This window comes from Schistocerca cancellata, chromosome 3 (genome assembly GCF_023864275.1).
Source record: "Schistocerca cancellata isolate TAMUIC-IGC-003103 chromosome 3, iqSchCanc2.1, whole genome shotgun sequence".
In the NCBI taxonomy this organism is placed as follows: Eukaryota; Metazoa; Arthropoda; class Insecta; order Orthoptera; family Acrididae; genus Schistocerca; species Schistocerca cancellata.
The window spans coordinates 163,213,432-163,229,076 of record NC_064628.1 but is presented as its reverse complement, the minus strand read 5'-3'; the positions used below and the strand labels follow the sequence as shown (position 1 = coordinate 163,229,076).

At 39.6% G+C, this 15,645-nt stretch overlaps 1 protein-coding gene across 7 annotated transcripts in view; it reads right to left on the bottom strand.

The window, feature by feature from the left end:
* Positions 1-15,645, bottom strand: part of LOC126174784 (serine/threonine-protein kinase dyf-5) — a 255,876-nt gene that overhangs the window by 142,900 nt on the left and 97,331 nt on the right. For all 7 annotated transcript variants that reach the window (XM_049921145.1, XM_049921148.1, XM_049921149.1 and 4 more), the window contains 3 exons: positions 14,409-14,621; positions 14,046-14,217; positions 1,587-1,762 (listed from right to left, as the gene is read on the bottom strand). In XM_049921145.1, the coding sequence (XP_049777102.1) occupies positions 1,587-1,762; positions 14,046-14,217; positions 14,409-14,621 (561 nt within the window). The remainder of the gene's footprint in view (positions 1-1,586; positions 1,763-14,045; positions 14,218-14,408; positions 14,622-15,645) is intronic.

Sequence of the window (15,645 nt, the reverse complement as noted above, 5' to 3'; positions counted from 1 at the left end):
TCATTGTATCTTATATGTTTCTTTATAAAGTTCCATAATTGGCATTTGACCTTTCTATAGCAGTTTCAAAGTCTCTAGTTCGAGCCTTCTGTTCAGCTCAGAAGTAATTTGTCATGATAACTTTTGTGAATAATGCTACAGATTGTGAGCTTTGTTGAACAAGACTGGTCTTCTCTAACTTCACTAGCAGTTGCTTGAATAATCCATTTCTGACCTCAAAGCCCATATGACAGGCAAAGTGTGCTTTAATCTGCAGCTGGTTGCACCCTGTTTCCTCAGTCGCTGTCAAAACAGGTGAATGAGAGCTCCAAGCATACACAATAATTGCATGAAATTATCCTTTCCATACCTTGCTGCCATTTCTCCAAGGGATTCCGTTTTTCACCGTACATTCAAACTGTTGACAAACCCAAATCCCTGTCACTTGTGCATGTTTCCCTCTGACATCGAACACAGCAACTTCTGAGCAGGTGAACTGTGTTTCAGTTTCAGTAAGAGACAACGCCTGAAACTTGTTGTTAAGACGGTACAGGTTCAGTATCTTGAGTTTTCTCTGGTCCCTCTCTCCGCCATACAGTGGCCTTGGACCCACTCACAGTCAAAGCTCTCACTCACAGTCAAAGCTGAATAGCAGTAATAGCTGGTGTATTTCCTTTGACAGAAACAGTTTCCATGGGGAACAATATATTTGAGGTAACTTTGGCATCTCTGATACAAGACTCTCCATAGTTTGCCCAACACAGGCATTCACACCAGCTTCAAATTGCTTCATTGCAGTCAAAACAATTTCCAACTGCTTATGAACAGCAACTAACTCATTCCATGCCTGAGACCAGTATTTACAGTGTTGTGCCTGATGAACAATAAACAAAGAACTTGAAATTAGCTAAGCTGATTCTATTTTAATGTCCGGATATTTTACACTATAATGATTGCAAGTTACCTTTAAGAACTGAATTTGCAACACCCAAGAAATTGGTTTCTGTTATAACAAGAAAAAAAACCTGCTGTACAATCTACTGATTACCTGAAATAACTCAAATTTTCTTTTGTAGAGTTTATATTTAATGGCAGCCTCATTTGAAAAACTCGAAAATAGTGTAATTTGTGGCAAATGAAAACAACACACACTGCTGTTGTAGTGGGGAACTAAAAGAGACGCAATGTAACAGTTATAATACGTACATAACAATTTCTGCCAAAGCAGTTGATTACTTAGCACCTATGTTTATGAAACACTGACTTAGAACAAGCAGGTCAACAAGTAGAAAAAGGTGGATACACAGGACTAATTATGTGAGTATCTTTGCTGCTACTAAGGGAAGATGGGCAACGAACAGTAGCACAAGGGAAGACAATTTTACAAATAAGATACTGCGACCAAAATCTGTACAATACACGAATGTAGCTCACATTCATTGCTTTACTTTGAAATATATTATGCACAGATGTCTAGAGGAGACCTTTATCCAGTTGTGGATGTCAACTGGCTTATTATTATTATTATTATTATTATTAATATATTATGCCTCTCCAGCTTTCCCACCAATGACCCAGTCATTATTGTTAAACATTCTGATACATACCTGAGAGACTGCTGAGCAGTAGGTCTTGAGTTAGGGTTCCAGCTCAGCATGTCACCCATAAGTGCAAGACCATCTTTGCTAGCATTAGGGATGATGCTACCAAGAGGGACTGGTGAAAACTGTGGAAACTTGAAGTTCATTGCATTGGCTAGTTGGTATCCTTCTGGCCACTCCTTCTGCAATTAGTTGAAGCAAGGATGAATATCTCTAAGTCACATTTTTAATAAAATGCTGTCATAGTAACATTTACTATATTTATGATAAAGATAATTTTGAACATATATATTACAAACTTCTGGTAAAAACATTTTTCTTACAATAATATCCCTTATATTCAGGTGCAGAACAGCTCATGAAGTAACATTTGATTTGACATTTAATCCAAATGAAATGAAATCATTGAGAATATAACTTCCATTCCAGTTCCCAATCATTGCCCGTAGTTCATATCCCTGAAATAGATCTAGATGCAAGAGTTGTCTCAGACATCCTCCCGTTACCATCTACTCCAGTCCTGTCACAGGTATCTCCAACCCCACCACATGCAGGGCTACCTATGTAATCACTTACACAATCTACCACTTTAGCTGCAACTACTGTGCCACATTCTTCATGGGCACGACTACTGACAACTACCTGGCTGCATGAATGGCCACTGTCAAACTGCAGCTAAGAGACAGCTGGATCATCCAGATGTTGCCCAACAAAACTTTCTTGATTTCAACAACTGCTTCACAGCCTAACCATCTGCATTCTGAATGTACAGGTTTAATTATCTGTTTTGCCTCTTTAGGATGTTATTAGATTTTTCTATAACAAAGAAGTAAGGATAATACTAATAGCCATGGGTATGGTCCAATCGTGCATAGTGCAATATAAAAATATCAAAGAAGCATCTATGAACTATTAAAAAGAAAACTTATGTTTTTTGTTACACTATAAAATAATTATACGTCAAGATTACAATAAACAGGTATGTACATATACAATAAATAAGAGTATTACGAAAATCTTTAAACATGAAGAAGTATTGCAGCAGATGCCTAATGAAAAGTGCACACATTACCATCGATACACATACAACAGCAGGTGTGGTGATGCAGTGATGGGGCCATACTTACAGAATTACAGAAATATGGTTGGTTGGTTGACTGGGCAGCATTAAATGACCAAACAACAATGTCATCAGAACCCCAATCCAAGAAAGATGCATCCGTAATTAGTGACATCCACCAAGAACATTTTCTGATCTAGTCAGGAGATTCATAATAGTAAAAACAAGAGGGCTAAAAACGTAATGGACAGCTTTTATACAATCAATAATAAAAGCAAGAAGAAGGACATAAAGACGTCAGCAGGTGGGGATTCCCAGGGCACATGACTGGAAACTTACCATCCACAGTTGCCCACCCTTGATCCATTATAGCCAAGAGCACCCTCTATTCAAAGAGTGCACCACATTGAATAGAAAACTGGTTGCAACAGAAAGGATAAAATGAAATCTAAAAATGATTAAAACAGAGTAAAAGAGGGATGAAAGAATAGCCCGGTCAAGGAGATACATACAGAGGAAGATGCCCCATCCCCAACCATCCTGCCCCTGCCCCTGCTCCTGCTCCTGCTCCTGGTCCAGAGGGAGATTAGAACCTTATAATTGAGAATAAAAACCATGTTCATGGAGATAACTGAGAACCAGGTCAACCATCCATGAATCCGCCAACATTATAGGCAATGAGTCTGAACACCATAGTTGGCATAGAGGACCAAAAGGAGAGGCATTCCGCCAAGACATTAGCTACTGTCTGTACCACTCCACGACCACAATGTGGAGGTGGCTCGTTACACAAAATAAAAGCACGGGTTTATCTGGTGTAACCAATGTAGAGATGACATAGGACTCTCGATTTCCGGCAGAAAGAGGAGGAACAGTGCTACGTTGCAGTAGTCTCCTCGATTGTGCAGAGTTTGTTAGATGGGGCAGTAGTGAGCCACATGTAATTCCATTTTTGTGCAAGCAGAGATCTCACGTTCACCTGCAAATCCACACATGGGATCAGAAAAGCAAATGGGAAGCAAATAAGTGCTCCTCTCGCCAGACGGTCAGCCAATTCATTCCGCAAGATACTCACATGACTTAGGGCCCAGAGAAAGATGAACTGAGCAGGCAGCACAACAAAGGTCAGTGAGAAGGTCCTGAATGTTGGGCAGCAAGTATAGCATTGGTCAGTAGCCTGGAGGCAGCTCATTAAGTCAGTACATATTAAAACATGAACAAGGAAGGTCTGTTTAATAAAATGGAGGGCTCTGTTAATGGCTGTCAGCTTTGTCATAAACATATTACATGCTCCCAGCAGTGAATAGCATTCCATACTAGCAGAAGACATAAAAGCATATCCTATCTGATCCACAGTTTTAGTCCCATCTGATGTGCAGTTTTAGTGGCATCAGTGTAAAAGACGGTAGCACCCTGGAACTCTTGAAGAACTGAACATAACAGATGCCAAAATGTTACGGAGGCAACTAAGACATCAGGAACTTGGAGGAGATCAGTCATATGACCTGGGCACCATCCAAGGGAGACTGTGCAAAAAAACATGCTCAGCACATACCAAGCAGGGGAGATGGAGATTTGGCAGAGGGAAGCAAGGCACATTCCAACTGGCAATCCCATCTGAGGGTCGGGTATCCGGAGGACAACACCCCACATATGCTAAGAGAATGGAATACATGGAATGATCAGTGAGCTGTTGAGTAGTAATTGCACAGGACACGAAGGTATCACTGAATCCTAAGTTGGAAGATCCCTGCTTTGGCAAGGAGACTGTCTTTGGGACTAGCTGGAAGGCACCAGTGGGCAGACACACGCCATGATGGTGGACTGGGTCTAACAGTTTCAAAGCTGAAGGATCCACCATGCCATAAACATGGCAACCATAGTCCAGCCAGGATGAAACCATGGCCCAGAAAATACAGATAAGAGTAGCAAAATCTGCACCCCAAGATATGTGGGCGAGGAAGCAGCGTGTGTTAAGCTTCTGGGTGCAGCTAGTCTTCAGGTGACAAGTATGGGGCAGCCAAGTCAGCTTTTTATCAAAAAGGAGGTCCAAGACAAAGTGCTGTGCTGCTATGTCCAGCTGTTGGGTACCTAGAGTTTTGGGCAGGATGGACTATGGTATGACATTTTTGTTGGAAAAAATTAAAAACCATGGGAAAGAGTCAGCCATAGGCCTGTGGATGGCACTTTGGAGCTGGCATTCAGCAGAGGCTATCGAGTGGGAGCTGTATCGTATGCAGAAATTGTCAACATGCAACACTGGAGTGCCAGCAGCTCAACAGAGTCGCTAGCCCATTGATGGTGATGAGTTTAATAGTGGAACTCAACACACAGCCCTGTGGGATGCTGCTATCTTGGACCCATGGAGAGCTGAGTGAAGTGCCAACTAAGCCTGCAAACAGATGGCATAAAAACTAACGAATAAAAATCAGTAGCAGGCCTCGAAAACAGTAGTCGTGGAAGATAAGTAAAATGTAATGACATCAAATGGTGGTGTACATCTTATGCAGGTCAAAAAAGTTGTGATAAAGCGTTGGTGTTCTGAAAAAGCCTTTTGGATTGCTGCTTCCAGCAGATCAGTTGTGGATTGACCCTTCCAGAAACCACAGTGCTAAGGGTACAAAAGACCTCGAGATTCATGACCCCAGCATAATCTGTGGCAACCGTCCTTTCAACCAGTTTACAGAGTACGTCAGTCAGGCTAAGCAGCCAGTAACAGTCAAGAGATGTTGGGTTCTTGCCAGGCTTAAGGAATGGGACAACTATGCTATCTCACCGCTGAAAGAGGAAGGAACCTTGGAGCCAAATACATTTGAAGACCCTCAAGAATGCTGCTGTTTTCAGAATATTCAGGTGTTGGATCATCTGACTTTGGATTCAATAAGGGCCTGGGCCTGTGTTGTGGTCCGAGGGAAGAGCCTAAAGTAGTTACCAGTCAATGAAGGGTTCATTATTGGATTCAGCTAGGTGGAGACTGAAACATAAGGGGACATCTCCAGCTTGTAACTCCTGTAGTAGAAAGGTAGCCGGATATGAAGAGGATGCTGATGCTGTTGCAAAGTGGGTCAATTGGTGCAAAGGCCAACCTGTAGGATAAGACCCGGAAGACATGTTGATCAATGGTGGCCCATAAGACCATGGAGTTTGGCTGACATCTGAGATGAAGAGGAATAAATCCTCAGGAAGGAGACATAAGTGCTCCCAGCATTCCTTCTTACTGTGTTTGATTGGACAGTAAGACTTAGCCTGAAGTGGCTTAGAAAGTGATAATGTTAGCCTGTGAAGGATGATGTTTGGATTGTTGCAGGGCTCGTCATCATTCCTAAAATGTTACTGCAATGTCTTTGGTCCACCACAGCACCAGCCGTGGGGTGGGGGATTCACCTGTAGAAAGAGGAATAGTAGTTAAACTGGTGTGGATGATTGCATCTGAGACATATTGCACAACCTCATGAATACAGTCTGACAGGGAGGCCGCAAATGTAAAAGCAGCAGCATACAAAGGCCAGTTGGTTCTGTGAAGTCCCCAAAGAAGTAGTTGGTCTGTCTGGCAGTGGCAAGGAAATGAAAGGATCACTGGAAGATGGTCACTGTCACAAAGGTCATCGTTTAGTGACCAACATAGTGAAGCCACAAGATTAGGGAAAATATCTTCAGATTTGTAGCTGAAAAGGTGGCATGGGTGGCACTGAAGTAGGTAGCAGAACCATCATTGAGGAGACACAGATCATGGTCTATGTGAAGCTGGTCAATTACAAGGCCCCTATCAGATGAAGTGGTACTCCCTCACAGAGGGTGGTGTGCGATGCTGTAACAAAGCAAACGAAAAGAGGAAAAGGGGGGGGGGGGACAGTTTTTGGATTAGTGTAATCAATTCAACATAAACAAATGGCCTGTCTGGTGGCAGGTAAATGTTGCAAGTCATAATTGCTAATGTTGTTTGCACCCCCACCACTATTGCCTCCAATGAGTTACAATGAGGAATTCATTCATTGATGATATCTGTATGAACCAAAGTACAGAACCCTCCCAATGCCCTCTCAGGACCAGGATGGTTCTGACAGAATACACGATAACCATGGAGCATTGGAGAATGGTCATCAGTAAAGTATGTTTCTTTGAGAGCAATGCAAACTGCAGAAGAAAAGGAAACAAGGTGTTCAAATATCAGCTCAGAATCTAACTGTGTGACACCTATGAAAGCACCAGATGAGCCTTGTCCTCATTCTTATTCTTTTCCTTAGTAACCTTTGATGGCAAGGTTTGGTCAATGGGCCATCCACATTAAGCATCAGGTCATATGAAAAACAGACAGCCATTGTTTGGCATCAGGTCTGTGGTCTGTGGGTTGCCATGGAGAGGGATCCTGAGAGGAAGCCCTGTCACCAGTAGACACCGAAGAAAGATAACACTTCTGCAGCTGAGTCTGGGAAGTAGAAACTATGGGAACCACAGGAGAGGAGGGTGGTGTGAGATCTGGTTTGGGGAAGGTAGAGGTGGGGGAAGGGGGTGATGGTTGTGATGTTAGCATCGCTAATCACCATCATATCCACAGGATGTAGGCATTCATATTTCTTTCGTGCCTCAGCATACGAGAGGCAGTCAATAGACTTGTACTCCTACAACTGCTGTTCTTTCTTGAAAATGGGCAAACTGGCAAATGCGGAGGATGATGTTCCACACAGTTGATATAAAAAGGTGGATGTTCAGAAGGAGTACCTTGGTGGAGTGATCACCCATAGTTGCTCCATTTTGGGTCCACTGTGCAGTGGGATGATGGTTGGGGCCAAGTATATGTTTTGTTTGATTGGAATGCCCCTATATCTATGCTGAAGATTCTTAAAATGGTCATTGACAGATTTTCCAACAGAAGGAAAGTACTCATTAAAAACATTTGCAATCTGACATTGACATTTCACGATATGCCCTTTACGGTTTATAGTAAAATCACTTGTTGATCTGTCCTTACAATCCCTAAAGCTATTTATTACTTTCCAAACAGCTAAACCTGTGTTAGTAGAGTTTCTTAACATTGTGGCTACATATTTACTTTTAGTTTCTAGCAGAAGATCTTTATAGTAATCCTGATAGTTCTTAAATTCTACCTTTAGTCTATTATTATTGTTATTATTTATCATTACATATTGGAAAAGTCTAAGATTCTCTCTTGCTGTTTTTACTTCATGATTTATCCAGTTATTTTTTTATATCTTTTTGCAGTCATTTACTGTAAAGGTCATTTCTGGACATGAGACATTGAAGCAATAATAAAAATCTGATGAAAACTCACTGAAAGTAATGCTGTTTTTTTCACCCCATTGTAAGCTTTTTAGCAAACTATTGAAAAATTTAACATTGTCGTCATTGGGGATTCTTTTTGTCACATATTGTTTCTCTTTTCTATTGACATGAAGATTTTCAGCTTCTATCAATACCTGTACTGCGTGGTGGTCAGAAATGACAAGCTTCAGAACTGATGCCCTGCATGTAAAGTAGGACATGTTAGTTATAATGTTGTCAATGCACGATTTTACACTATTGATCTCTCTAGTGGGCTCATTTATCAGAAATGTTAAGTTAAATTGAGCTAGTATTAGCATTAGTTTTTTAGATACAGAGTTATTGGACAGCAAGTCAATGTTTATATCTCCAGTTAGTATTATGTTAACCCAGCCACTTTTATTGCAGTGTTTACTGTCAATGTCAACAAGCAGGTCATTAAGAACATCAAAGAAACTATCTAGGCTACCAGATGGAGGTCTGTATAGGCCTATAATAATTATGTTCTCTTTCCCCCACTTATAATTAATTGCTGCTATTTCTATTACACCCTCAATGCTGAAAGCACTTATACCTATTACACTATAATTACTACCACTGGCTGCAAAGATAGCTACCCCACCACCAAGTTTCTCTTTTCTACTGAAGACAGAGCAAAAGATCATGGAAAGTGGCTTACATACACTAATTAGCTCATCTGTGTACCAGTGTTCACTTATAACTAAAACACCAGGGTTATCAATTGCTGCAATGGTATCCAACTCATTGTGCTTATTGCCAAGACTTTCAAAGTTCTGCTGAATTAATTTGAAAGTGAGTTTGGATTGTTGAACGCTTGATGACGTGTCACCCTACCAGAACCACTTATACATTTATCCCTAAAAAAGAAATATCGGTTGACAGAGTGAGTTTGGTATTTTTCACTATCCATTTATTCAAGTTGGTCTGTTTCCGTGTACTGGGAGCCTCGGAAGAATCAGCTTTACCTGGTGTTTTCAGCAGCCATTTGTCCAATGTTGTCTGTCTACACCCATTCCTGCAGTCTTCTTGTGTTGTGGAGCACTCATTCTTCGAATGTGTGTGTTTTGAGTATACGTTGTTCCTAGCATTTACGACAATTTCACAAATAATGGACGCTAAGTGACTTTTTCCACGCCGATTGAGGTGAAGGCCATGAGTGGTGTAAAGATCTCTACTAAAATGTTGCACATTAACCATTTGTACATTTGCGTAACAGTTGCAAATTTCTGCATATTGACTGTTTGTATATGCTACTGCCCTATTTACACACGAGAATTGAGGCAAGTCATACCTGCATGGAATATCGAGAACAATGACGTTTGAGTCATTTAGGTGGTTTAGAGCAGATTTTAGGGCATTAACAGCATGCAAACCATCGTTTTGTGCGACGTCATTTGCACCACCACATATTACATGAAGTCTTCCTTCATTGTCTTTCGAGAGGTATTGTTTACAGTTGAAAGCACTTGGTCAAGACGAGCGCCAGGTTTAATAAAACCTGAAGCATTTACTTCACTGTTTACGCTTTTTATTTCGTGTGCAAGGCCTCTAAGATGACTAACGCCCATTAAACATTCGTTTATTCTTCTTGCTGCATTTGTGGTGTTAGTTAAATTAACTGTCGTCTTGAATGTTGAATTTACCTTGCTTCTGTTTACGAGTGATGGTTTTGGCTGGTGAGGTTTAATAATAGACTTTTCTTTCAGATGGTGCACGATTTGATCTTTTGTAGATAGGCCTACCATTTTTTGGAGCACGGCAGGAGAATTTATTACTAAAGACGACAAAATGATTGTGCTATGGTTAGCATTACCGGTACACCCAGAATGTGTTGGAAAACTAGAAATGGCGACAGAATCTTCGGTCAGTGTGTACACTTTATTTCTGTCGAATTCACTTACACCCTGCTCAGCGGTTTTTAGTTTTCTATGATCATTTTCAAGACATTTGAGTCTATCAGCTAACACTTTGTTTTCTGCCAAGGATCTGCACACAATTTCTTGCAACGAATTAATAGTTTCAACTAGTTTTGCTTTGTCAGGATGGACTTCACATGTTACACACTTACATTTTGATCTGGATGATTTTTCACTGCAAGTTTTTTGCGTGGCACTAGACACCACACAGACATCTCACAGAAATAAAAACAACAAACAGATGGATGTGGACTATGTTACAACAAAGGAATTCAAGAATCCAAACTTCAAAATGGAATGCAACTTCAAAAATGTTAAAAATATATGGTTTGACAGAGCACAGATAAACTGTGTGATTGTGAAACTGTCTCGTTCATTTGCTACAGCTTATGTGACAAACGTATTATGTTTCCATCATTTCCTTGAGAGTGATCACATTCACATTCATACGAACACCTAAATGGGACACACGTTCTGTCACTAATGCTGTGTATGACATACCAGATGTTGTTTTTCAGTGAAGGATTTGGTTGACTTGTCACCTTGCAATCAAACATTTGCGATTCCCATTTGAAAGCCACTTCCTTTCGGCTGCTAATAGAGTAGTCATGCAGAATCTACTGTCATTACACCTAACTGTTGCACTTAGACATTACACCACAACAGACACAAATTTTAATACAAAAAAGAAGAAGAAGTAGCACAAGGGAGGTTTGAGGGAGGTTTGAACAGGGGGCACCCATATGGCAGTCCAGAACTGTAACCACTTGACCACAACAAAGTTGCTGTTTCAGGCTCCTCTATATTGCACTTCATGTGCTTTGACCATTCACTGTTTCCAAATTTTTTTTGACGAGGAGTTTTCCATTGTTAATAGTAATATAGAAAACCACTGTATAGCCATTTTGAGACATTCAGCTTCCTTAACAAGCATACAGAACAGGACACTATAAGATGTCAAATGTTTCAGCTATGTTGATGCTATCCCAACAGTGTATTTTACCTGTATTGCATTTTCAATGGTCAGTATATAATTTATTTCATCACCTATCTATGGTCTTCTCTTACCATACTAAAAACTGGTATTTATTAAAATCATGGATGTCTCCATGGTCTGAAGTCTAGTACACATTAGTTTCATCTTCCCAAAAGAACACTCAAAACTTATGGATTGCTATGATTTAATGGCTTTGGGATCATAACTGAGTCATATCTTTATTATCATTACCTAACACATATTTGAAGCAAGCATTTATTGAACAGTGTTATAAGATGAGGCACAGCCTGCAACTTTTTTTGTTACAATACCTCCATGTCCTGGCAGTTCTTCAGCAAAGAAAACACACACACACACACACAAACACAGACACACACTCACACATTCACACAAGCAAGCACAACTCACGCACAAGTGACCCCTTCCACTAGCATCATCGGTCAGAGCTACTGTTGGAAGCAGTCATGTGTGCTTGAGATGTACTTGCTTGTGTGTGTGTGTGTGTGTGTGTGTGTGTGTGTTTTCTTTGCTGAAGAAGGCTTTGGCCAAAAGCTGTAATGCATAACAGTCTTTTTGTTGTGCCTGTCTGCTACTCAATGTATGACCTTTATGGTGAGTAGCAATCTACTATATTTACGCAAATCTAATGCGCCATCAAATGTAATGCACACCCCAATTTTAAAAATTAAATTAATAAAAAAAAGGAATTTTGGCACATCGCTGGTAAGGTATTTTTGTATTGTTGAAATTTATTTTACAATGCTAACTTTATTTCAAACAATAGTGAATGTATACATGAAATATAAAAAGCAATAATAATTTATTTTTAAATTACTTATTACGGTAATAAGTGAAATTTTCATTATTAAAAAGAATGCCTAACTTGATTACCTACATGACATACAAAGAAACATACTGTAAATTACAGGCGTTACTCATCATTATTCACTAATGTCATCATTACTGGAATCCTCCGAAGGGTCTACTTTAGAAATAAATCCATTTCCCCCTTCACCACCATCCTCGGTGTTGTTCCTGAGCACATTATCTTCACTGCCATCCAGAGTATTTGAAATACAGCATTTCTTGAATGATTTTACGATCATTGGTGCTTCGATGCGTTTTCAGGCAGCTAAAACCCAGTATGCAATAATGTAGGGTGCAGCACGTTTAATTTTTCCTGACAGTGTCAGTTTTGATTTGGCTCACAAAAACATTTTTTCGTACTGTTCCTGAATGTAACCTTTGAAAGGTTTATTAATACTGACATCCAGGGGTTGTAATACAGAAGTCATTCCGAATAATAACAAGATCACTGGGTAAGCTGTGGATCTTCTTTTTTACATTGTCAGTGAGATGACCACAAAATGCATCAAGACAAATCATTGATGGTTGCTTGAAAAGCCCACCAAGATGGAGTTCCTACACGTTTCAGAGCCAGTCAAGAATCAAAGTTTCAGTCATCTATCCCCTCTCTTGATTCCGAAGACTGACGTCATTAGGGAACAACTTTTGGAGTCTTGGGGCTTGTTTTTTGCTTGAAGATTAAACAAGGGGGAAGTTTTTTCCCATCAGCTGTGATTGCCAGCATTACTGTTATGCACAGTTTTTCACACCCAGATGTTTTGATGGTAACTTCTTTTGTACCCTTCTCATCAATCGTGTAATTACATGGCATATCAACCCAAACTGGAGTCTCATCAGTGTTGCCTATTTGGCCCATCAAAAAATTTCCGGAGTGTGATAACATACTGCTGAAATTCTTGAAGTTTCTTCTCAAAATCATGTGGAAGCTTTTGGCATACTGTACAGCATCACAGAGATAAGCCCACTTGTTTCATAAAGCAATCAACCCATCCCCGGCTAACCTTAAAATCTTGCTTCGGAATACTAAGAGCTGCAGCCACTTCTTCTGCTTTTTTTATTATGGTGTCACTGGTCATATGTTGCCCATTCTTCCTCCTTTCTCAGACAAATTCCGAAACATTTACTTCAATGTCAGGATGTCTTCCTTTGTGAGGTCCAGTGAATTTCTTTCTAGTAGTGGTAGTTGCAAATAATCTCAATTTCTGTTTCTTACATAAGTGAACATTAATCTCAGCTACATTGAACTCTCTTTCTGTCCTTCTGTTAGCATGTTTTTCAGCATAAAGAATTACTTTAAATTACTTTACACTTGAAAGTAGCTTCATACAATATTCTTCTCTACTTGCCTTCCATTTCGTGACTACGTAATGCATAATGAAAACACAATATGAAGTACTGTAGTAGGCCAACAATAATGAAATGAGGTTAAGAAGTACAACAATGCACTGTAATGTGTAATGTATCGTACAGTACCTAAATTTCAGGGAGGGGGTGGGGGGAGGGGGGGGGGGGAATTACCAGCTCTTTTAACTTGATAACTTCTTACCCAATTTACATCTTCTCTCTATAATTCACAGATACCATACCTATATTTTCTCTAGAGTTAAATAAATGTTTTACTACTCCAGATCACAAGGGGTAAGAAATAACGGTGAACAATTCAAGTTTGTACTCAAATCTAATGCACCATCAAATCTTATGTGCACCCCAATTTTTAGTATTTCACATGGTAAAAAAAGTGGGCACTAGATTTGCGTAAATAGGGTATTCTTTTCCTAATATTGTTGATATTCCAACCTGGAGTTTCCATTGTTTAATAATGGTCTATTTCAGTGAAAGTGGGGAGATGTAAATACTGTAATACTTCAGTGAACCAGGCTGTCCTAAAAAACTCAGTCAGTTTAATTACTTGCAGGTTCGATGGTTCATAATTGTGATCTCTCACTACGGTATGGAATGAGCCAGTAACATAAATTAAAGTTCTAACATGTTTCTAAATCTCCTGCAAGAATCCATATCTCATCATAAGTCCCAAACAACAGTGATACACATTTCAAACAAATAACTTGATTACACTGAACAAATTGTAATAGTCTTAATGCCATGGACTCTCTGTAACTGTTCTTGCACATCTCTCACTGAGTCTCCTCAAATATCTTTTGTGAACATTCTAGGATAGTCTACACGTTGTCAAACCTCCCCACCCTTTTTCAAACCTTCAGTAAAAATGTCCTACTTAATATCCACCATTTTCAAAATTTAAGTGGAACCAATAGAGCAGTTCTATAACCAACAGCAGCACTTTCAATACTGTAACTTTGTACCTTATCTGGAGTGCCAAGGATGGAACAAATTCTAAATATTTCATCAATTTCACTGTTTCCTGGAAATAATGGGCGAAACGTATATAGTTCAGCCATAATGCAGCCAACAGCCCAAATGTCAATTGGACTGCTATAGTTTGTGGAATGCAGCAAGACCTCTGGTGCACGGTACCTGTAAGGTATGCCACAAATTGCATTGTAGAAAAATTATTTAATAATGTCACCAACAGAGAGTTGCTGTAAACAATATGAACTAATCAGATTTAAAATAATCACTTCAACTTATTCATACTATTGAATGAAACAGTCAACAAATTACAAGCAAAGAACTAAACTTGTTTAATATGATGGAAAGAAACTTACCATCTAGTTGATACATAGTCTGTGTAAGGTGGACGAGACCTTATTTCTCTGGCTAAACCAAAATCAGCTATTTTAATCAGTTCAGGTCCCATGCAAAGCAAATTTTCTGGTTTCATGTCACGGTGAAAAAATCCATGCCTATGCATAAAAGCAAGTCCTTGGAGGACCTGGTACACCATATTCCGAATGACTGGTTCAGGAAACAGTTTCTCTCTACATCAATAAAAACGATAAAACTTCAGTTTTCATACAATTAATTTGCCTTCTTTTAAAATTTATAAGACATTTCCTCCAACCACAATTTACTCATTATGAACTGCGGATTAAAACTGAAAAAACTGCAAAAAGGCGTGATTCCAGGAGATGGGACCTTGATAAACTGAAAGAATCAGAGGTTGTAGGGAGTTTCAGAGGAAGCATTAGTGAATGATTGACAAGAACAGGAGAAAGGAATACAGTAGAAGAAAAATGGGTAGCTTTGAGAGGTGAAATAGTGAGGGCAGCAGAGGATCAAGTAGGTAGAAAGATGAGGGCGAGTAGAAATCCTTGTGTAACACAAGAGATATTGAATTTAATTGATGAAATTAGAAAACATAAAAATGCAATAAATGAAGTAGGCAAAAGGCTATGTAACCTAAAAATGAGATCAACGGGAAGCGCAAAACGGCTAAGCGGGAATGGCTAGAGGACAAATGTAAGAATGTAGAAGCATATAACACTAGGGGTAAGATAGATGCTGCCTACAGGAAAATTAATGAGACCTTTGTAGAAAAGAGAACGAATCACCTGTAGAGATGCTTGGATGGAAAATCAGTCCCAAGCAAAGAATGGAAAGCACAAAGGTGGAAGCAGTATATAGAGGGTCTAAGCAAGGGCAAAGTACTTCAGCGTAATGTTAAGGAAATGGAAGAGGACATAGATGAAGAAGAAATGGGAGATACGATACTGTGAGAAGAATTTGACAATGCACTGAAAGACTTAAGTCAAAACAAGGTCCTGGGAGTAGACAACATTGCGTTAGAGCTACTGATACACTTGGGAGAGCCAGCCATGACAAAACTCTTCCATCTGGTGAGCAAAACATGTGAGACAGGCATAATACACTCAGACTTCAAGAAGAATATAATAATTCCAATTCCAAAGAAACCAGGTGCTAACAGGTGTGAAATTTACTGAACTATCAGTTTGATAAATCATGGCTGCAAAATACAAACACAAATCCTTTACAGAAGAATGG